General features: G+C 42.9%; 1 protein-coding gene and 1 long non-coding RNA gene across 3 annotated transcripts in view; one reads left to right on the forward strand and one right to left on the reverse strand.

Moving 5' to 3' along the window:
- The window catches only part of ACVR1 (activin A receptor type 1), a 127,699-nt gene that overhangs the window by 80,701 nt on the left and 22,874 nt on the right, over window positions 1-24,124 (forward strand). For both annotated transcript variants that reach the window (XM_070476171.1, XM_020900413.2), the window contains exons 3-6: window positions 12,988-13,251; window positions 15,393-15,604; window positions 19,642-19,741; window positions 23,295-23,441. In XM_070476171.1, coding sequence (XP_070332272.1) covers window positions 12,988-13,251; window positions 15,393-15,604; window positions 19,642-19,741; window positions 23,295-23,441 — 723 coding nt within the window. The remainder of the gene's footprint in view (window positions 1-12,987; window positions 13,252-15,392; window positions 15,605-19,641; window positions 19,742-23,294; window positions 23,442-24,124) is intronic.
- On the reverse strand, window positions 15,416-23,300 carry LOC139038058 (uncharacterized). The gene is made up of 3 exons (XR_011490981.1): window positions 22,373-23,300; window positions 21,430-21,592; window positions 15,416-16,526 (listed from the first exon to the last, which is right to left on the reverse strand). It is a non-coding gene; the product is annotated as an uncharacterized lncRNA (long non-coding RNA).

A 24,124-nucleotide genomic window follows, 5' to 3' on the forward strand; every position in this document is an offset into this window, starting at 1 on the left:
TAGAGTGGAATACCATACTGCTTGTTCGAAAATATTTCAAAGCTAAAATGACCCACATTTTATTACATTTGCAAGCCACAGTTAGATTTTATTGCAGCAAGTTTTGTTGCCCTGAGAGATTCTGGCCTGTCCTGGAGAAGATTGCTAAGTACTAAATTATTTTCTGGGTTGACTTGATTTTAGTATTTCCAAAGCCATCACTACTCAGACTTTCCAGCCCAATTACCCAGTGAGGGAAGGAAGGAGATCACTTCAATAGACTTTTTGTTAGGGTCGACAAAGGTGCCCCTCTTTGCCACTGGGGGTGAAGAATAGAATAAGCCTTTCTTTGAATTTCTCATTATTGAGAGTGCAGGAAGTTCGTGAAGGGGTGAATGAATGTAAGAGAAATGTCTCCGTATTAAATTTGTTGCTCTCATTTCTCATTACTATAATTTATTCCTTTTGTTCAGAATAAAATCTTTTTTTTTTTAACACATCATCAATGGTATGAGTGATTTGTTGGGAAGAGAGATGAGATGTCCTAAGCTGTTAGTCATGAGGACCTAAAATGTAAATATCAGATGAAGCTGTGCACGTTCAAGACACCGCTTCTTTACTGTCACATTTTCTTACCTACCAGAGTGAGTGTATTATTGATGCAAGGTGAGCTGTGACAAAGCTTCCTTTCAGCTTTTCCTTCCTGGGGAATGTTTGTTTCAGCTGTATGTAGTTAAACTAAAGCCACATCCAATTTTTTTTTTTTTTCTGGTGAACATTATAAAATGCTCATATTCAATGCATTTATATGAAAGAAGTTAGTGGTAGGGTGTGGAACGGACTTGAAAATTCAATCAGAGTCAAATATTGAACAGATGGGAAAGCAAATCCAAGGCCCTAGCTCATTAAATGGTTTCCTGTGGTCAACAGTGAGTGGGCAGTGCAACAGTTTCCATGCTTCTCTCTTACAAAGATCGGTCTCAAGGGGAAGGAACATGGATGCCATCTCCTCCTTATGGAAAAACTGGGGAAGCAGGAGATTGGTAGGCATGTCATGTGTGCTATTTTTTGCTTTTGAAAAGTAAACACCAGAGAAAACAAAACACGTTGAAAAATTAATTTGTAAGGGGAAAGGGCATAGGAGAGGGATAAATTAGGAGTTTGGGATTAGCAGATACAAACTACTATAAACAAGGTCCTACTGTATAGCACAGGGAATTATTATATTCAGTATCCTGTAATAAACCATAGTGGAAAAGAATATGAGAAAGCATATACGTGTATGTATAACTGAATCACTCTGCTGGATACCAGAAACCACAACATTGTAAGTCACCTATCCTTCAGTAAAAAGTCAAAAATTAAAAAAAAATTAATGTGTAACTCTCCAAATACTGCTGAGAACCTCCCTCTGCCATCTAGCATGTCCTCAGGCAACTTTCCCTGATAATGGTTATATGCAATAGTCATAATTACTCAGAACTCATGTCGATTCCAAGATAGTGTAAGACACAGGGCGGGGCAACCTTCAAGATCTTCACTGACTCACAGTAAGAAACACTTTAGAGTTGGACCCGTGCACCTGCATTTAGAAACATCGTGGAGTAGGACTCACACACACCTGAAAAGAAAATTTCGTGAAAGAGCTATCACTCTATGTTTAATGTACTCCTGTTTCTTCTCTTTTTTATTCTATTTAGTTTTATTTCATTTAGAAAGAAAGAAACCTTCTCTTGAACTGCTAAATCGATTTGCCTATCCAGAATGGGTCATAACCCACAGTTTCAGAAAGACAGCTCCCCTCTGCTCCCAAGAGCTCATATTGCTCCGAAGTCCTTGCTGCCCTCAGGTGAAAACTCTGACAGCTAACCCAGACAGTCTCCAACAGAGTTGCTCCAGACCTTTTATTATTATTATTATTATTTTACAACCTTATGTAGCCTGCCATTCGCTCTCTGCAAGCCAGTGATTTGACAGGAAGAGGGAAGTTTACATTTGTGCCTTCTCAGCCGTGGTGGTAACACTGGAACAGCTGCTGCCTGATTCTAATCAGCTGAATCTGAGCTCTGCAGAGCTGGGTGTTTCCTAGATCCTCCACAATGCTGCATCTAATTCTTTGTTATGGGTTAGAGTAGAGCATGGACTTTCTGAGGATATGTATATTTGCGAGATGTGGGAAGGAAAGGGAACAGGAGGGAAAATGAGAAGTTCTTTTTGGAAGGGGGTGGTGAAATACACCTTAAAGCAAAAACAAAAACCCCTACCTATATATTTTTTTATTCAGATGGTGACTTGGAGCAGGGAGTAGCCTCTTTTATTTATTATTTGCTGAATTTGTTTATTTTCTGAATTCTGATATTTACACCAAGCCAATACAAAATCCTCCCCTCCAAATAATAATAACAATAAATCAGACCCATTCAGGAAAGTTGTAAAAAATAGAGAAAGCAAAACAAACAGTCCAGTTTAAACTTTGACTCCTGTGAAATATATAATGCTGCAGAATGCCATGTAGAGTTAAACACTCATGGCTTCTGTTTATCTTTCACATCATTTCCTATTTCATGAGCTTCAGACAGTCAGTTTTGCTAAGATTTAGGGTAATTTTTGATAATTAAACGGTATTGCTAGTTAGAGTGCCTTCTGAAAGGAAGACTCTTGGTCTGCATAGGAATCAAGCCTTTCTCAGAAGAGCATCAAACACTGTCATGAGGCATCTTCTTCCTTTTTACTGTGTTTCTGAAGGTGGGCTGTCTTACCTGTTAAGAGCCATTATCTGCAGTGCCATGTGGGATGGTAACAGGGTGATGGTGAGGGGTCACCCATGCAAAGTGAGCCCTAGGGTGGGAGAGGTCGGGACTTGGCGGTGGTCTTTGTTCTCTCTCTAGTGTCTGAGACCGTGCCTGGCACATAGTTGGTGCTCAATAAATATTTGACAAATGAATAATTATCATAATACAAAAAAGATAATGTTATAAGAGACCAAGGAACTGATCTGGACTGGGGACAGGATAGGAAAGCCTATCCTTTCGAAGAATTTATTCCAAGTTTGGGAAAGAGAGCCAGTCTTAACATTCTTTTAGCTGACGGATTAGTATGAGGCCAAGGATCCGTACTGGTGATGTCAGCATTCCTGGAAAGGGGTTCTTGCTGTCAAAGAGTCAAAGTCTAGTTGGAGGAGACACAGGTTTCAGCACCGTACTGGGGTGTCAGTAGGTAGAGTCTACGTGGCACGTGGGGCTGGGACTGGGGGCAGTGGTCCAGGGAGCTGGGAAGGATGGACAGGCATTAGACCAGCAAAGGAAGAACCGAGGAGGACTTTGAAACAGGGGAAGCGCCAAGTCCAGAGAAGTGGCTGGATGGGGGACACTGCCCAGGGGTCCAGCAGGGCCAGAGCAGCCTGTAGAAGGCATTCGGGTTGAGAGTTGAGGCCCTAAGTAGCCTGGCAGGGCCTGGTGCATGAGGTGTGTGTTTTGGATCTTGAGGGCACTGAGAGCTATGGAAGGATTGTTGTTTAGTTGCTACGCCGTGTCTGACTCTTTTGCAGTCCTATTGACTGTCGCCCACCAGGCTCCTCCGTCCATGGGATTTTCCAGGCAAGAATACTGGAGTGGATAGCCATTTCCTTCTTCAGGGGATCTCCCCGACTCAGGGATTGAACCCGTGTCTCCTGCTTTGGCAGGTGTATTCTTTGCTACTGAGCCACCTGGGAAGCCCACTGAAAGATTAATTAGGCTCAGTTTGTGTGTTTTGAAGGAATTGTGTGGTAGAGGTGGCTCGCAGGCTACAGCAAGATGAGAGGTGAAGGGACAGGGAACAACTAGTCCTCCTGCAGGGTTTGGGCAGACAGGCCCACGTGCCGCCTTTTCAAAGGCATCCCAACTATAGCAACTCGATAGTGGCCAACAAAACAAAAACAAAACAAAAACAAAACCCTTAGTTCCAAGAGAAGACCTTTGTTGTAGGTAGCGCACAAATTCTAACAGCAGCAAACGACAATAACCTAACACTAATTCCACCGCTACTTTTATTATGGAAACAGAAGGCTGAGCTGCTGACTTTTCTAGCAACTTTTGTGAGGCATTTAAACCCCTCTCTAGCTGGCCCTTTGTTCCTGTGTTGCCATGGAGTGTCAGTAAGCCCAGCTCAGAATAACCCGGGCAGGGACATGAGAGGTGCAGCTTGCCTGCTGGCTGGCATGGTGGCTGGCCAGGTTACACTGTTTTCATTGCTCCCGTCTTGGGAGGAGGACCGGGCTGCTGGTTGCCCTGGCAGCTGTGGAAGGTGTATGTCTTGGCTGCCCAGAGTTGGAAAGGCAACCAAAACTTGCCTGCCTTCTGAGCATGTGTGGCTCGCGATCGAGCTGATAGCAACTGAAAATAGCCCACGGTGCACCTGTCCCTCGTACAACAGCCCCGGGCCGACTGCCATTTAGGACAGCGTGGGCTCCCCTGCTGGCCAAGGTGAGGGGCTGAGTGGGTCTCAGTGCTTCTTAGGAAGATCTTGGGAACTTTGGCCCTGGCTTAAAAGGAAACAAGAAAGGAGCAGGCTCTTCTGAGTGGCTCCACTGGGCACTCTTGTGGTTAGTGATTGGCCACCGTGACTGCGGATGTACAGTATGTGCTGAAGACACCACACACTTCTCCTTGCTCAGCCACACGGGGTCTGACAAATGGTCTGTGTTTTCTCTTGGAAGGAAAGGCTTTCCTAAAAAAAACCCTGGACAGCAGCCATCGTGGCGTGCTCTGCCACAGTTTTACAAAGGGGGAGACATTGAGTTAAACTATTTTGCTTGATGTTTTACCTGCTCATTAATCCCCCGTGACTGTCTGTGGATCACTTCTAGAAGGTGTCTCTTTGCTAGATAATTCTTTCTCAGCAGTCCAAATGTGGGCACAGCATAGCATCCCAGCATGTTCGGAACTGTCTGTTTCCCCTTGGGACTCTTTCCATTTCCTTCTGGGCTTTCATCTCTGCTGCGGGCTTGCCATCGTTGGGCAGGCTTGGCACGCCGGTGTGGATGGAAGCAGGCTCTGAAAGGAAAAACTTCTAAAGTGACTGGTGGTACTAAAGCTACTATTTAAAAGTGCCCCTTCTTAGAGACGCGGGCTATCTTTAGGCACGGGAGCCAAAGGCACTCTGCAGAAGCCCTGGCCTGTTGTTCTTGCCTTGGTTTGTGTGTAGATATCCTTGCTTCCCGGCCAGTGGCCTCGTGACACATCTCAGATTTAGCTGTCTTTCTCCTGCCAAGGTCCAAGATTATCATGGAAATTGGTAATGGTGTGCTGTGCCACAGAGCTGGGAGGGGGGCCGTGAGGGGGTGTGGAATGTGTGTTTGAAAAGCCAGTTCTGGTTCACAGCACTCTGAAGAAAGGCTTTCTGTTCCCACCTAGAGTGTAGGCACCTGGAGCCTTTCTGTGGGCTTGGGAGTAAGAAAACAATAAACTGAAAATGACCCACACTCAACTTTTTTCATAGTGGCTTGTAGGATTTCAGTCTCTGATGAGGAAGCCAGTCTTAAGTGTGTTGAATTTAGGAGTTCGTGAATTCTTGTGGACTGTATTTATTTTTAGACTTGTGATAATAAAGATAGGCAAAGCAAAGATCACATTATAATACAGATGCACAAAGCTTGTAGTCATGGGATTCCTTCTTTCTTTGACCTTCTGTGAAATTGTGAACCTACAGGACCTTAGGACGTGATTGGAAAATTGGGGGACAGGAAAGCAGCAATGTCAGAGGTTTGGGCTATGCCCCAGTTTTTTCCCCCTTGGGTATTTTGATCTCTTTGGCTTCATTTGGGCTGGAAAGAAAAGAGTCTAGAAACTACCTCATCTGTGCTTTTCTGTGGGATGGGACAGGCTGGAGAGCTTGAGAGGAGAAATTTAGCTGGATTTAACTACTTCTGGATGGTTTTGCCTTGAGCTCTGGGTTCCATGATACCTAGAGGCTGGCAGTTTAAGACTGTTGTTAACAAACTGGAGTGCTGCCCATCTTTTGAAGGGTTTATCTCTGTGGTTTGAAAGCTTCCGGAAAGGGAGTGGGGGTGCGGTGGCGGCTGGCTGATGGTAAGCAGAGATTGGCGACCTTGGAGGCTCGGTCCCTGATTCCCAGAGAAGAAGGTCATGGGCTCTGGAGGGGAACGGAAGTAGGAGCTCTGTTGGCCCTTCTTTGCTGTCTGGTCCCATGCAGTATATTTTCAGTATAGAGCCTGTGTAGGAAACCCTTGCTGGAGCAGCCATGTGCTCCTCAGTTATCCTAAGGGGTGGTGGAGACAACCCAAATGAGTCAGGCACATCTCTTCCCACGTTGTGAGCAGAGCTTCAAGCCTAAGACATGCTATCAATGGTCCCACGTCACCGGCTCTCCTGAATCTAAACAAGGAATGACTTCTCTGAAGTGTTTCTAATTCCCCAGTGCATTTTCCCCCTCCTTCAGCCTGTGGTACTCTCTGACTCTCCCAACAACTGGAGCTTCACTTAGATGCAAGAATACATGGGGCAGAGTTGGGGTATATTGTCTTGGAAAGAATTCCTCAGTAGGTACTTTCCTTTAGGCCTGGTAATCATTTGTTTATATGAAGCACCAATTCAAGAAGACAAAATGAAGAAAGATTAGATAACGACCCCCATATTTCTCCCCCGTGAAGGAGTTGCTTCACAGACATGGCACATGTGTTAAAGCTAAGTCTTTGCTGTGTTCACAGAATCATAAAAATCACGGAAGAAGAGACAGACCAGTCTTGTCTTAGGTCAATACCCCACAATGCTCTTTAACTTGTTAGTCATTTAAACACAGACGGAGTTTTTGGCTTTGAAATAAAAGGTGTGGCTGCTGCAATTGACTTCATTTACAGGGATTATTTCAGAGACAAGGAGTCAGCCCAGACACAAAATAAACAGATGGAACTCTCCCCCACCCCCCCAGCTTCAGCAGTTCAAATGCAGGGTGACTTAGGAATCCTTATCACCTTCAGCAGAGCAAGAAGGGGAAAATGATGTAATTCACTCTTCCTCACTCCCTGCTGAAAATGCCATTATTTCCACTGATAGGAGAAAAATGGTAGCAGAGACCAGGCGCATCCTTTCCCTGCTGAGCAGGCGAGTCCTGCAAGACATTTCTAAACTGGCTGGAGCCAGGGCACTCTGATCACCAGAGCATCATAGAGGCTGGAAAGACCTCCCGTAAAAGCCTAGCTCTTCTATTGATACATTAAATAATCCCTTGTTTTCAGAACTCTTGCATTTTACTTCTTTCTTCCAACATACACAAGCAAGCAAACAGAAAACCTACCATACCACAAAAAGTACCAATTTTCCACACTTGTAAGCCCGAGTAGGTGACCAGCTGTGACGCTGTGGCGGGCGCCTGCAGGGAGAAGGGTTCTGCACAGACACGCTGGCTCGGTGACTAAGCCTTGCCTGAAGATCTCTGCTGACATTTAAAGACTTTATAGGCTCAGTCAGCTCTGAAAACCAGCAGCATGTCTCTTCCCACCTCTAAATCCTGTCTGTGAAGAGAAAATTCATTCTGGAGCGAAACGTTCATCAGGCGTGTCCTCCCGCCAGGGGCTGAGGCGGTTGTGGGGAGCCTGAGGGTGAGCCGAGTGTGCCCAGCTCCTCCCCTCATGGGGTGCACAGTCTGAGGGGAGACTTGGACGTGGAACAGCCGTGCAGACACGTGTGTGTGAGTGTAGGTAGGGGCTCCTGCTTTACACTTGGGGGTGTGAACAGAGGCTTCTCTGAGGAGAATGAGGTGAGATCTGAAGGGAAGACGGGCACAGACTGGGTGGGGGGGTGTCCTCAGGAAGGAAGCCCATCATCCCATGGTGGGGAATCCCATACCTAGCAGACCTGTGCTCCTGAAGCAGGAGGAACCCTTCCCAGAACCAAGGGGATCAGAGGTGTGAGGCTGGAAACGTGGAGAGCGGGTCAGCCAGGGCAGGGTGACCACTGTGTCTCCCCCCATTTTTGAGGGAGGCAGGGTCGCAGCTTGTGGGATCTTAGTTCCCTGACCAGGGATTGAACCTGGGCTCCAGCAGTGGAAGCCCCGAGTCCTAACCACCTGGAATTCCCTGTGTGTCTCCATTTTGAGGGTCATGGAGTCAGGCTTGTAGATCTGAAATGGGGGCCCCATTGGCTCAGTGAAGGAACCCTTGAGGAAGGGCACATTTAGAGTAGAGGCATCATGTGTTCAAAATTGTAGAAACCCTACTATCATTTTTTATTGTCATTATTCTAATTTATATGTGATCCTATTCAGTTGCCCCTATTCAGATATTTTCTTCTTGGCTTTTAAACTTTACCAAATATCAATTTCTCTGTTCAGGTTAAAAAAAAAAAAATGATTTGGGTTCCCTAAGTGGATGTTTTGTAATGAGAGCATTTAGGCACCTGGGTGTCTTTTATTTCCAAGCATATAGCCTGCTTTCTTGCCAGACCATCAGATGCCCTTCACTAGGCAGTCTGGACAGACCTTTGTGCTTCTGTCTCAGGAGCAGGCTTGCTGGCAGTGATACCTGGCATTGCAAAATCCTTCCGTAAGCCTTTGTTTAATGCCAGAGATCACAAATGCTGAAGATTCTGGAAAGGTGCCATACTGCACTCTCGGATTAGGAGCTGATGGAAGGCCTCCCATATCTATGAGCCTAATAGAAGCTGTCATTTCAAATGAATGAACTGTTTATACTGTTGGAAGAAGTCCACGGATATTTGGGGTTCCTTTTTTAGCCTATAAAGTTCTGAGCTATTGGACGATGGTCTCATAGACAGTAGTCTAATCATTGCAATGTTGTTTGTGCCACTCTGAGGTGAGCCTGTAAGAAATTCAGCTGTTCCTTTTGCTGATTCCTGGGATCACCACTACAGGCTGGTTGACTTGGAGCGTTTTCTCATTTGTCTTCTGTGTCAAAGACTTCAGTGGGAAACGTGGGGTTTTGTGCACCGTTAAGAATGATCATCAACTGAAAAGAGCATTCTGGAATGCATGACTGGGCAGGTGGGCAGGAGAACATGGAAGTCCCTTCAGAGTGTGCCTAGGTTGCTCAAGTCCCACTTAAGACATGAATGCGGGTCCTCTTACTCTGAGGCACAAGATCATCCCAAACTCTGGACAGTCTTAGAAAATCCGCGATGCTCTTTGCTCTGCCTCTTCCTCTGCCAGCCCAGGATTAGGCTGTGAGAGTAGGTGTGTCCAGATGGTGAGCTGGGTATTGCCCAGAACGAGGAGAATCTTTTAAAGGATTCGGCCTTGGTGAACCCCTGGGATCCCCAGCCTGAGCCTGTGGTTGCAGAGCCAGCCCCGGATCCTTCCAGGTGGCGCCAAGGGCTCCCTGCTGCTTCCAGCCAGACGTGGGCTGCCAGTATGTTCACACAGGCCTGGTTCTGGGGCTCCAGAGGGCACAGGGTGCCAGCCATAACACTGAGTAATGCTGGGAGGTGCCTTTAGAACAAACAGTGTGGGTGAGCTCTGCACAGAGGGAATACCTCTGGCTTGACGTTTCAATTACTGAATTATTTAAATGAGCGTCAATTAGGTAGAGTAGACGGACTGCCTTCTGCCAGGGCACTTCCTAGTTATTTGCACAGGCAAGTGTAAAATGCTTCATATCAGATGTGGTGCTTCCTGGCTGGACTGTTGAAAATCAGTCACAGAAGGTGATTATCCTTCCTCGGTGTTCCCTGATGTGTAGTGTATTTATATCTCAGTCTGAGAGATTAGAGGTCCACAGACCCTTGTTTGTGGCCCTAAAAAGGGCTTTGTGATAATTCTCACACTTCCCCACCCCACCAGCCTACCCCAAATAAGATATCCCAGGCCCACACATGTTATGGTTATTCCTAAATTTTAACAAGATAAAAACAGTGAGTCACAGGCATTTGGGGGCCTGTTGTGTTTCTTAGAATTGTGAATATTAAGATCTGAAAATGCTACTACCTTGCTTTTAACCTGCTTTGTTGAATTAGTGATCCTGGCTCAGAAAATCCTTTTGGGGTCTCTTAGGTTGATCTACTCTGTTGGATAAAATTGCCAAAGTGGCACTTAACTAATGTTTGGGTCTGGTGTAGATGTGTGTGGGGGTGCATGGGATCATTCTTAGATTGTGAATTTAAGGTTTTTATATTTGGCTGTATAAAAAAACCTGAAGGGCTCTGCTAATCAGTCATATGGGAATTCACAAATTAAGAAAATTAAATGTTGGTGAAAAGCAAAATAGGAAGCAGAGTTGGTGGAGTTTTTATACTTTCCCATTTGCTGACTACTGAACTGAACTCACGGTCCCATATCAGAGACTGAGTTAATTATTACATAGAGTTAAGAGTTGTCTTCCTTCTTTTTTCCTTTTTTCTGATTGTGGCAGGGAAGATCTGAAAACCTTGGTTTTTAACTTAGAGTATGACCCCACAGGATAAGATCCGATTAAAATCTGCACCCAGTTACGCCTGGATGCATGGCAGGGTTGGTTCTAGTGGGCTGAATCTTACTAAAGACAGCATCTACTTGAGGCTACTCACTTCTGGCAGTATTCTCTAGGTCACAATTGAAACATCTGTCAGACCATCCCCATGTCCTTTCAAAAGCCAGAGACCAAGGTAGGAGATATCTTGTGCCTGTGCACCTAGAGTTTGGGCTCTGACTTTAAAAACCGAGTTCACTCTGAAGGCAGGTTAGAGAAATTATTATTGTCGTTACTTTATCTCTTTTAATTGACTTTTTTTTTTTTTAGAAGCACCAAGTGTGATTAATTCTTTGGTACCCTGAACCATCTGTTTCCATAGAATCGGTGATGAGTGAGCCCTCTGTGGCCTGGGGTTGTTGTTTGTTGTTGTTCCTGGCAGACCCTACGTGTAGCAAGTAAATGATTCATCCTCCTGTCTTCATTATCAGTCTGTGGCCAGCTCCTCTCCTGTATTATTTTCATTTTACCCCTTCAGCCCCTCTTCCCCAACCCAGCATCAACAGATACAACCTCTTTAATGTGTTCAGTATGTATTTTTGGATATCCGTGACCTTTAAAAATTATTGAGGGTCTTAAAATACACATTTGTGTTTCACATTTACATAAATTACATTACTGAACAGCTTTTCAACATACACTTTTAAATTCTCAGCTATGATCGCAAATCAGTATGACACCACTAACCCTGCCCCTCACCCCGCCCATCCATTTCCCTCCAAAGAGCCATCACCTGTTGGGCAGCATAGTTGGCAACCCTCAGCACAGCTTTGTGCCATCCGAGAGTGGCAAGCATGTCTAGACTCCCTAGAAATATTATCTTTCAACTTGCTTTTGGCAAGAGTAAACTTTCTGCTGGATTATGTCAACAGATATATATGTTTCTCATCCTCATAGAAATAGATTGGTGCTGGAGTTTCACTTGGATTTCTCTAGGCAAGGAAAAATAAAAGACTGCCCCTCGGCTCATTAGCGTTCTTGCTCATTAAAAATGTCTGAGGGCTCTTGCTCCTTGGGGGTGAGACTGGTGACATACATACACTGTCAGCGGCTATTTTGGATTTTCTGCTTTCGGGCATGTCTCTGCTCTTGGATGAGCCCCTTGTGGTTTTCAAAAGACCTAGCAAGTCAATTATAAATAGAAAGCTTGTGTCTGTGTGTCTGTATGCGCTTACTCTGTGGGACGAGGCACCCACATTACAGTGGGCAGTGAACTATTTTTCACTGCTTTGAAGAGGGAAGAAGAAAGATGAAGAATGCTTTTCTCTTTTTGAGATAACCCACACCTCCACACATACCCACACAAATCTGTGTAAATGAACTTGACATTTTCAAAGACCTTACCTTAAGGTCTCCTCTTGAAAGCACAGCCATCCGACCTGTTATTTTAAGAAGGAAGCCGTTCTCTCACTGACCTGCTGCCACAGAGGGTTCAGGGACTTGAAGGCAGGCTGTGTGTGCGGCAGGCCTTCAGGGGGTTTTGAAAGGCGCCACCCCTTTGTATGAACAGTGCTTTGGTCAAAGTGGCTCAGCAGACTGATCAGGGGCCTCCAGGAATGGCTGTTTATATTCTGTCTTCACTTTCCTTATCCACTAGTGGAAACTGCTGGTACCAACCAGTCTCAACTAATTATTCTAACACAGGAAAGAAAAGAGTGATTTGAAAGATGAAACTGCAAATGAGTGTTTTCAGAAAGAGACAATTAGGAGGTCTGGTGAGGTATGCGTCACTGATGCCTTGGATGTCTTGTGCCCTGGACCAACCTGTGCAGGCTTTTCCTTTCGTCCCACTTGTTACTTTACTGTTCAAACACTGTTCGATTCCCTTTGTCTTTTTGTGCCTCCATCCTCAATAATTAGTGCCTCCCCCCTTTTTTTCCTGCCAGTTGAAAATGTTTTAGCAGTGATGAATTCCCATAGTAATTAATGTAAAAACTCAAGTGTTCTCCTACGGAAAAATTAATCTAGACATCTAAGCGAAACTGTCGATAACATGGATATGTAATTATAGACCATGCACCTTTGTGAACTCTTACTGTACTGTTGTGTTTCTGAAGCAGATAGGTGATGGCAGGAACATCAGCTGCTCTTGTGTGAGTAGTTGACAGGGTTTCGTATGCAGCTGGTGGGAGCTGGTATTAGCAGATGCTATGTATCTAGGAGCCTCTTCTACAAAAAATAAGAGCAATGAGCATTATGCTCTGGTAAAAACATTCTGATTCGAGAACTGGGATATGAGAGCCCACCAAACCAAAGATACCTTGAAAGCCACAATGGGAGAAGTCCATTTTCAGAAGCCTGTAACAGATGATAACCGTTCTTCAGCCTAGTAGGATGTGAAAGTGCACCCAGCTTATAGAAACACATTCATACCTTGAGAGGTGGTTGGTCAGATGAGAGATGTAAGATCATGACCAGTGGTGATGCTTCACCTGACTTTCTTCTGTTCGGTTAATGCGTTTGCATTGGTCTTGGAGAGACTGTGTGATTCCCCCAATGGGGTTACAACCCACACGGTGATTTTTGTCTTCCTTTCTCTCCCCACTCTGCAGACGAGAAGCCCAAGGTAAACCCCAGACTTTACATGTGTGTGTGTGAAGGCCTCTCCTGTGGGAACGAGGACCACTGTGAAGGCCAGCAGTGCTTTTCCTCGCTGAGCATAAATGATGGCTTCCACGTCTACCAGAAAGGCTGCTTCCAGGTCTACGAGCAGGGGAAGATGACCTGTAAGACCCCGCCGTCACCTGGCCAGGCTGTGGAGTGCTGCCAAGGGGACTGGTGTAACAGGAACATCACGGCCCAGCTGCCTACTAAAGGTTCCCATGGACTTTTCTATTTCTAGATCAAGGGTTTTAGTTAGTCTTATCCTGGTTCTTTGTGGGTTAAAGATGTGAGTAGCCACAAGACTTTCCTCCTAGTCTTTGAACAATGGGTGACAAGGAAGTTAGGTCCAGTGAGGAAGAGAAAGGCATGGCCTTTTGGAATCTATAAGGAGGATGGATGTTTTGGGGAAAGTGAGCAAAGTGATATCTACTCTGGGGATGATTTGGCAGACCAGGTGTCTCTTGGTGTCATGAGAAGGTGAATAGCTCCTGATAACCTTTTTCTTAAAGGAGCTATGAGATCATAATTTCTAAAACAGTTGTGCTTATTAGGTACTTGTCTCTATGTTGAGTATGTAAGGAGGATAAAGCTCTGGCATCTGATAGAAAATACCTTTCCTTCTTTAAGAGGAAGGAGACAAAGCCATTCTCCTGTATCGGATGCCCAGTGATCTATCACTGCAACTTGAAGCTGGGTGAGGTTTCACCTCAACCTTATAGTTTATGTGGAATCTTCTCCATATTATAGTCAATATGGACTTGAATCCTCTTCTGAAACTGTTTCCCCATAAAATGAGCCCTACACTGCATCTCAAAGTCCCTACATATATTAATGTACCTTAGTCTGTAGATTCAGCCCAAGCCAAATTTACTGTCTTAGTATATACTACATGTTTAATAGGTGTCCTTAATCTTATACTCACACAAAAAAGAAACAAACTGTAGGAGAGGTTATGAGAAGTATCGAAGGCCAGAAATGATAACTAGCAAGAGAGAGAGACAGAAAAATGAAAAACAAAACAAAACAAAAAACTGATACAAAATCATGTTGTATAATTAATAATTTTTAAAGTTATGGTGAGGACCTTAAGGTCTATAGAAAAGGTTAAAGTCTGGTAAGCAAATAGGATTGAATAATAAAAGAGATTTTGTATTAAATGGTTAAAACTAAAAAGGGTACTTGATGGAATAAAGTTTTAAACCTTGTGAGTTAAACTGTGATTAATAGAGTGGACGGACCATGAAAAATGTCTGCAGTCACATAAAAATCATGTCTACAGTATGAAAAGTTTCTCATCTGCAGAATACTCTGCTAGATTAGACTTGTAATACAAAATTTATTTACTTAAGGAATTTCTAATTTAATTAGGGAGGCATGATATTTATAATTTAATGTTGTACGTAATTAGTTTTATACTTTATTTTACAAATGACATGTACCATGGAGTATTATGTGACACATTATTGATTAATTTGGATTTGGAAAGTTTAGAGAAATTTATAAAGGAAATTCAGCTTGAGATCGAATGACTGAAGGGGCCAGGACATGGAAAGAGTAAGACCTTCATGGGGAAGAACAGGGCTTGGTTGTATAATGTCTTAGGAAGGGGGTCTGAAATCAGAGGTGATAATTGCTTTGGGATCTTTTAATTATGACCTTCACTATCCAACTAAGAAACTTTAACTCACTAGACAAGATGAAAGCCTCTGTGACATGTGAGTGTTTAGGTGAATGAATGCATAAATGTTTGAATGGGTGATGTGATAATGTCTGAGCCAGAGAGTCAATGTGTGATTAGATGAGTGAGTGAATCAGAGTGAATGTTTTAAGTGAGTGAATTAATGTTGAATAAGTGAGTTAAAGTTGAATGAATAGGTTCCTAGGCACAAATCATGATGCAAAAATAGCAATGAGAATACAGCAATAGATATCCAAGAGAAGGCCACAGATTGGATAATTTGGTCTTAACTCAGATAGCACTTTCTCATAGGAATATTGCAGCATAATATCTGTCTGTAAGGACTTGATGATAAAACATCCTTACAGATCAAATCATCAGTTAATAAGGATAGTATCAGATTTGTATAGTACTTTATATTTTAAAAACACTTTTCACACAGATACGTTAAATTGGTTCTCAGTGGAGTTTTTTCAAAATCCTATTGTGTCTAAATGAATAATGGTTAAATGACTGGGCTGTTGGCCAGGTGTTATGAAGTATTTTAGTTTTAGCACTTTGCAACTTATAAAAACTATGTGGTCAGGGTCAGGAGCTACTTGTTAAGTATTGGTTATACTAAATATTAACAACAATGATCCTACAGCCAATTATCTTTCTCTCCCCCATCTCCAGGGAAATCTTTTCCTGGAACACAGAATTTCCACTTGGAGGTTGGCCTCATCATTTTGTCTGTAGTGTTTGCAGTATGCCTTCTAGCCTGCCTATTGGGAGTCGCTCTCCGAAAATTTAAAAGGCGCAACCAAGAACGCCTCAACCCCAGAGATGTTGAATATGGCACCATTGAAGGGCTCATCACCACCAACGTTGGAGACAGCACTTTAGCAGTGAGTTTGGGCTCCAGGGGACCCCTCGTGTGACAGAGATGGCTGAAGATGCTTTGTCATTTCAAGTATGAAATGCTAAGCAGTTACTGGTGACTGGACCATGTGCACACATACTACTGGTGTCTCATGTTCTAAGCAAGCATATGCTGGCACGCTTATGTGAGTTTAGTCTCCTCTACATGAGAACATTTATTTTAGACAGACCTTTGCATTAAATGAGTGAGTGGATTTATTTTAGTTGACTCTTGGTAGTTATTTTTCTTTTGGGAGTGAAGGGACAGGGACAGACAATGGTCACCTGTAATTTTGATGGTGGGAGGGCAGGGTTGGAGTTTATGGTACTCAGTTACTCTATTTTTAGCAATAATAGTGCTTTTAGCAAAAAAAGGCACCCTTTGCCTAATATTAAAAATCACTTTCCTGTTTAGATTATTTTAACACCCTGTAATTTAAGACTTTAAAACCTGACATCCAAAAAAGCAGCCATTACATTTTGTGTGCTCCTATGCTGCCCCCTTGTGGAGGGCACTCATTCGGATACACCAACGCTGTCCAATGGAAATACGTGCGGCACGCGTAGTTTAACATTTTCTAGCTGTCGTTGCTGTTCACTTGCTGAGTTGTGTGTTTGACTCTTTGCGACCCCATGGACTGCAGCACGCCAGGCTTCCCTGTCCTTCACCATCTCCCGGAGTTTGCTCAAACTCATGTCCATTGAGTTGGTGATGCCATCCAACCATCTCATCCTCTGTTGCCCTCTTCTCCTGCCCTCAATCTTTTCCACCATCAGAGTCTTTTCCAATGAATCGGCTCTTGGCCTCAGGTGGCCAGAGTATTGGAGATTCAGCTTCAGCCTTGGTCCTTCCAGTGAATAATCAGGGTTGATTTCCTTCAGGACGGACTGGTTTGATCTCTTTGCTGTCTTTAAAAAAGTTAAAACAGAAAAACAACCCACAGATGGTATTAATTTTAAGAATATATTTAACATAACATAGTTCACATAATAATTATCATTTCTGTATATAATCATAAAGAATTATTAGTGAGATACTTGGCATCCTTTTTTTAAAAAAGCTTTTGAAATCCGTTGTGTATTTGACACACCCGTACAGCAGACAGCGTTCAGATCAGCTGCATTTCTCTGGCTCACTGTCAGCCTGTGGCTTACACACAGTTAGAAACCATTGTATTGGTATGTTTTGAAGTTACTCTTTTTGCACAGTTTAAAATGATGAAATCACATTAAAAAGCGACTGTCTTTTTTCACTTTTCGAAATTGTTTGTCAAGTGTTAATTTTAAAGCACCTTTAAGCTTTAAGTGAGAAAGAGAATCACATGCTATGAATAGGTTACGTCAAGTGCTGAAGGGAAAAGTAATAACATTCTACAGGGGTATTATGCTGAGTCAGATGGTCCCTTTAAGAAAGGCAAAGATCTGTGAATGTGAGAAAGATGTTAAAAGTCATGTTGATACCAAATCGATGCTCTCCTTGTCACTGACTGATGAATTGAAAGATAGTCAGGGTGGCAGCATTTAATGTGATTCAATATTACTTATGCCATGACTATGCATCGCCTAAAACTGTCTTGAATTAAGTCTTGATCTGCTAGATAACAAACCTAAAAGTGACTGCGAGTTCTGCAGTGAAGCGTTTTTGCTGGAGAAGACTTGCTCCCACCAGGCTTGGGAGCTCAAGTGCTACACCTGGACGACTGCCCTTAGCCAGCTGTGCAGATATTTGATGGTGGCTGATAGAGGCTGGGAACTAGCCTATCCTACTGCCTTCTCCATCGCTGGACCACAGTCAAGTTTTGTATGAAAACAAGGGGGAAGGAACCTTGTTTAGCTTTCTTCCCCCTACCTATTTAAATTCTGCTACATCAAACTGGCAAGAGAAGGGATAAGGACATTTCATTCAGAAAGTAGAAAACCAGTTTTTCTTTAGAAGTGTACTTAGAAGTTTATTTCACATTTTAAGGCAAACTAAATGAGTTCTTTGAGTTATTAGCAAGGAAGATGCAAGGTTGAATCCTGACAAAACTTCAGCAAAAAGTATGAGATCGAGTAGTCAGAATTTTGTTTCTTAGAATTGCTAATGTAACTAATCACATTGGGCACTACTGGGAACCTCTAGTCTAAATTACTCTCTAAGTGGCTTCTATAATTCTGAAAGCAGCATGGTAGCAAATGCTAAGATAGTCTTCTCCACTCAGCCATGTTAAAGGACAGTATATCACGATATGACATAGTAAACAACACTGTTTAAAACAAGTCATCATTATTGGTTTACAGACATGCTTATTTAAGTGATATTCTCATTTACATGACTCAGCAATGTCTACCTTACTAAATAGCTCCCCTGCACTGAAAAAGAAGCCTTGGCATCCAAGAGTTGAAGTAGTGTTTGTTAGTCTTGGGTTGATATTTCTTTTCCCCCCCTGTCCTGAAGTCTATGAACTAGGTTTAGAACCAGGACTGCACATTATTTTTAAAAAACACAGTTTAATTTTCAAAATTATTCTCTCAAAAAATGGATGAGAAAAGTTAACAGCAAAAGAGATAGTTAGGGAGGTGTGAAACTACTTCATCTATATTCAATTTCTTGCTGATTATCTATTTTATGGCTTTTAAGAATTCTAAATTTCTTTCTTTGGATGTTCAGATTTTGGTAATTTTGCTGATCAACAGTATTTCAGAGTGGTGCTCACAGTAAGTAAAAGATGATGAAATTTGAACAAAGAAATGTATTCCTTCAACAGGCCAGCTACAATGTTTGGGAAAGGAGGAGCTTTGGGGAGTGTCAGCTCAACATTGCTGTAACATTACCACAATCACCATAGGCGCAGTATTGTTTATGATAGAAAATCCATTCCTGATTCAAAAAGGCATCTGCTTCTTGGCTTGCACTGAGAGTAAGAATGGAAAATTTATGAATGAACTAATTGGGAATCTTTTTTGTAGTGTGTTCATTTTTAGAAGTAGATTTGAAGGGAAGGGAAGTGAAAGCCGCTCAGTCGTGTCTGATTCTTTGCGACCCCATGGACTACAAAGCCCATGGAATTCTCCAGGCCAGAATACTGGGCTGGGTAGCCTTTCCCTTCTCCAGAAGATCTTCCCAACCCAGGGATTGAACCTAGGGTCTCCCACTTTGCGGGCAGATTCTTTACCAGATGAGCCACAAGGGAAGCCCAGAAGTAGATTTGGGGTATAGTTGTATGTTTTAATGGAAGTTATATTTCTTTCTCTCTCTGCTTTGTGGGTAATTGACATCAGGAATGACATACAGTATATGAAATCATGTGTGAGAAACTTTTGAAAATTGTAAAGCACTATAGAATTTAAAGAATCTTTCCTCATTTAAAAATTTTAAGAGTAGACAACTATTTTTTAAAAAAGGAAATGACATAGAGGTATTAATTTCGTGACTTTTGTTCCTTGCCTACCTTAAAGGTAACCTGCATCCTGATCATTCTCTCTGCTCAAGTGGACCAATTTGAGGATGCACACGGCCACTGCATTACAGTTGCTTGTTCCCCATTCCTAATTCATTCGTTCCTTATTAGAGTTCCTTAGCTGGCATGTCAATTAACGTACATCCCTTGATAGATACCATGAGCAGGGCAGAGTAGGGTCATCAACTGTGCTCAGCTTTTGGGCTTGAAAGCCTTTTATTTTTGCTCCACTTTCTGTCTAGTGCTTTCCTTTGGGCTCAGCCCTGTATTTTGGGCTTTTTAATTTACATCTTTGACTTGGTCCACTCATTTTCTTTCTTCAGCTATCTTATTCTAAAACTCTGGGTACAAGAAAGGACTACTCAGGAAGATCCCTCAGGGAAACCGATCCCATATTAGGGAAGGGGCTAGCTTCAGGTTTTCCTAAGGAATAAGATCAGTCCTTCATCCAGTGGGGCTTTCCATGCACCCAGATGGGCCACGTTTCCAGGATCACAGCCTCCATGCAAGTTACACCCAGATGCATGCTCTGACCTGGAAGCGGTTCCTCAACCCTTTCTCTTTCTCCTTGTTTTGAACTACAGGATTTATTGGATCATTCGTGTACATCGGGAAGCGGCTCTGGTCTTCCTTTTCTGGTACAGAGAACAGTGGCCCGTCAGATTACACTGCTGGAGTGTGTTGGTAATTCTCTTTTCCCTTTCTTTGTGGGGTCTGTGCAGTGTTCACTGTGGTTCTAGAAGCATATGGACCTTGGAAAATCTGCTTCTCCTTGTCTCTTGCTTGTTAAATGTCAGGAGGTGTGAGATAGCCCTGTGGAGTAGCTATGCTTCTAATCTGTGACTTGTGTTGGAGCACTTGAACTTGGTAAAGTTCTTTTCAAAGGAGTCTGCCACTAGTTAGTATAGAAAATACCTAGTCAAAGGCTTTCAGTTTTAAGTAAACCCTTCACGATATTGGGACTGCTTGAAAATGAACTAATATGCCTGCTCCTGACCAAAGATAGGCATTGGTGAATCTGAGGTAAGTTGGTTTTTGGACAATAATCTTGACTATTGCAATTTTTTACTTTCTCATTCTTCCCCCTTAAAAAAAAATGAAATAAACTTGCTAAAGCTACCCTTATAGCTCCTTTATTTAAAGGAGTTATGTACATTTCTCTATGGCTTCTCACATTTTTTTTTCCCCTGTATCAGAATATATTTGTGTAGAGATGTAATCATAGTGTGTATGTAATGTGTCCCTGTTTTCAGTTTTAAGCTCATACACATTTTCATGTGTTTGTACACATCACAGGTATCTGAGTGGTTGTGTAATTGTCTATTGAGTAATAACTTTAACAATACTTTAAAAAAAATTGGCTCACATTGCTTCTTTTGAGTGAGTAGCATAAACTTCCAGGAATTGGGGTTCCTGGGTCAAATTTTTTAGCTTTGTATGGCTTGTCTTTATATATTGCTGAATTGTCCTCTTGGAAGATGGCGCAGTATGCTTTTTTTTTTTTTTTAAGTCCTGATTTTTGGGTATTTGCGAGTCACATGACAGTTTTCAGTAATTTCTCCTTTAGATGGCATACAGGGATGGCCACAGTAGCAGTAATGGATTAGAACCATCTCCACATTCTCCTCCTAGTTCTCCCAGTTTGAGAGGCGTGAGCTGGCTTTGCAGCTCTCGCCATCTCATTTTTTTGTTTTTGGGAGGTGACTGGCCATCATAGGCTGCTTCACCCTTGGCTGCTGCTACCCTCCGACTTTTCTTCCTGTTTTCATGGGAGCCAGGACATCCCCAAATACAGCAGTGGAAGGCAGGTGGGCAGAGGTGGTAAAAACAGCGACTGCCGCCTGCAGGTACACTGGCTACTGGCAGGAGCCTGTGGCCTCTTCTCTAGGTCTGCAGCTACTGTGAGTGTTTCTGAACTCCCACTTCATGCTTCTCCACGGTGGACTGTGAGTAGGGAAAATATTAATAAAAGTGGAAAAGCTCCCAACATGCTCACTGCTTACAACCAAGGTAGTTTTCTTATACCAGCTAACATCCTATTTGATCATGAACAAGGGTGACTGGATTGGGATCAGAAGGCAGTGAAGGGGGACATTACCCCCCACCCTGCTGTCCCATGGTAACTCACCATTCATGCAACAGCAGCCCTCAGGGGTGGACCCCAGAGTCCAGAGGACAAAATAATATTGCATCTTTAAAAATGCATACTGTTTGTGGTTGTATAGATATTCTTCAACATTTTTTAAAATAGTTCAAATTCATCATTTTACTCCTTAATGCTAAAGAGCCATGCATTTCAGTAGCTTCCAGTATTCATGTAGTACAGCCTTGGATAAAAATATATGTTATGAACTGTTTGGATAGTATCTTACCATTTTTGGCTCAAAAATATAGGGAATTGGACTAGATCAGTTTTTCCAGGTGGGATCAGTGCACCTCTGAATTTCAGGTGTTAAAGTGTCCACTTTTGCATCTCCACGGCCAGGACTGAGGCAGCTCTGCTTCTCTTTTCAGGAACTTATGCATAGGCTGCATCTGCAAAAAGCATTTGACAACTTAAAAGCCTTTGAAAAGTACTGAAGTAGCTTTCTGTTTCAGTTCTGTCCACTTACGCTGACATCTGTCTCTGTTTCCTTTGTAAAAAGGATTTGAGGCAACTATATAGTAATGTCCACAATGCTCTGGGGTATTTTTCTCTCCTTCCTAATGAGGATATGAGGACAAAGGGCTAATAAAGATACAGAATGGAACCAAAGGCAGGAGAAGATTAGTGTTCCATTTTGTAGCAGTCCATGCTATAGATCTTAGCACTGGTCTTCATCTTAAACTACAAATGCTGGACAATTGCCATGACTTTATTCAAATTAATCCTGCAGCCAGTACGATTTTTGTGACTTGACAGTGGCCCACAGAGACCCTTCCTGGGTTCATTTAATGCCTTTTGGATTGGTCATTGGTATTTAGTAGGGAGACACTGCTTATCATAAGGGAATCTAGATTGAACAGTTTTGATTATGCTTCAGGACATAATCTTCTGGACAGACATGCTTTCCTTCTCCATGTTTGGGTTCTCGGCGGCTTAGTTCAGCAGAGCTGTATTCCTGCATATGCATATATTCCTGTATGTGGTCGTTACCAGCTGAGATTACCATCAGCCACCAGCCTTGGTGGAAGGCCCCACTGCTCTGCAAGTCGGATCTCCTGCTGTACTGTGTTCCGCGTTACGCATCTGTCTTCACCTTTGATTATACCCTGTGATGATCCCCATTGTCTCATGGTAATTCCCTCCTCCACCTAACCTCCCTGATCACCTACCTGTGATTAAGGCGAAGAGTGGAAGCAGGAGCATGTTGTTAAGCCGCCCCTTGTGCCGGGACTGTACTCCATGGATCAGATCACAGCTGGTCACCGTGCTTTGAAAATGTCTTCTCCAAGTGGCCTTTCCAGTGTCGCCCACTTGTGGCATCACAGGGAGTCTCACAAGGGAACACCCATAACTATGTCAGAAATCGGGACTGTTCTGGGATTACATGTTTCAGACTTTGCAGATCCCCTTTGGAAATATATCCTCTGCCAAGAAACCCTTTACGGATGGCAGTGGCTGCCCATCTATTTCCTACACCAGCATTGTCCTGTTTGTGTGTGCGTGTGTGTTAATCCTTCAGAGCACACATCTCAAACTTCATATTCTCCTTTGTGAAAAATATAAAGGCCTATGCAAATTCACCAGTTTGGACTCTTAGAAAATGCCTGTGTTGACCCATTATGACGGGGAGGAATCACATAAGCTATTCAGTTTAGCCACATACATGTTTCTTGGATTTCATCAACACTGAAGTCTAATAATCTATACTATTTTCTGTCTTACTAATTTTCATGTGCTTTTACAAACCATATGCATTTCATACCTTTTCAGAGAGGGATGTAAATGTAAACTCTGTAACTAGCAGCTCATTGTATGAATGCAGGTTCTGAGAGTGTTTAATGTGATGTCACAATAGGGTGGCTGGGAGGGGCAGTTTCCACCTTGCTTTTGGATCTTTACAAGCAAGAGGTAGTGGTATTTATCGGGTTGGTCATAACATGTTACAGAAAAACCCGGATGAACTTTCTGGCCAACGCAGTATATTCCCTAGTGGTATTTTTCCAAGGGAGGGGTTGAGAGTTGCGGGCACAGTGTTAATTGGTGACCTGTCCTGTCCTCCTCCCAGCGTCACCTCTGTGCTGTTTTCCACAGGGAAGGGCAGGTATGGTGAGGTGTGGAGGGGCAGTTGGCAAGGGGAAAACGTCGCTGTGAAGATCTTTTCCTCCCGGGATGAGAAGTCGTGGTTTAGGGAAACAGAATTGTACAACACTGTGATGCTGAGGCATGAAAATATCTTAGGTAAGTACACAATCCCCTCATCAATTTTTTTCTAGAAAGAAATAATTGCCTGCCTTTGCCCTTTCTGATTGGGTGTGTGTGAATATGCAAGCCTCTCCTGAATGGTGACATAGGGACCGTCAGCATTTATATACACTGTTGAATTTTCTTTTCACACCAATCTCTTGTTTAAATCTGCAGAGGAACTAAGTTTGAAGATTCTCTGGATGATGAAAAGGAAATTGTTATTGCTAAGTCTTCCTCTGCAGGTTGTTATTTAAATAACAAAAATTTGCCCCATATTGTTCACTTCAAGGCTTCCTCCGTAGTTCTGCTTACCCCACCCTTTTTGAATATTTATTACTTGAATCAAGCTAAGAAAGATCTTTGGACGATTTCCTAGAGATTCATAGCTCCCAGGGACATCATAATTAAATGCACATTCCTTCAAACAAGGCATTGCTTTTTAAAGCCCAGATTTAGAGAGGGATTTAGCATACATTTTAATTTGGAAACTAAAGCTTGGAAACATTTGTGAAACATGTGAAGAGCTGATTGAAATACTGCTATGGAAGTATAAAGGGTTAGAATATTTCAACTTCTTTTTGAAAAGTTTCTCTAAATGTGTTTATACTAATACCTGTGCGAGGAATGCTGCCTGGAGTGCTTCTTTAAGAGTGGATGTAAAGTTTCTATAGAATTTG

Source organism: Odocoileus virginianus, chromosome 13 (assembly GCF_023699985.2).
Source record: "Odocoileus virginianus isolate 20LAN1187 ecotype Illinois chromosome 13, Ovbor_1.2, whole genome shotgun sequence".
Taxonomy (NCBI): Eukaryota; Metazoa; Chordata; class Mammalia; order Artiodactyla; family Cervidae; genus Odocoileus; species Odocoileus virginianus.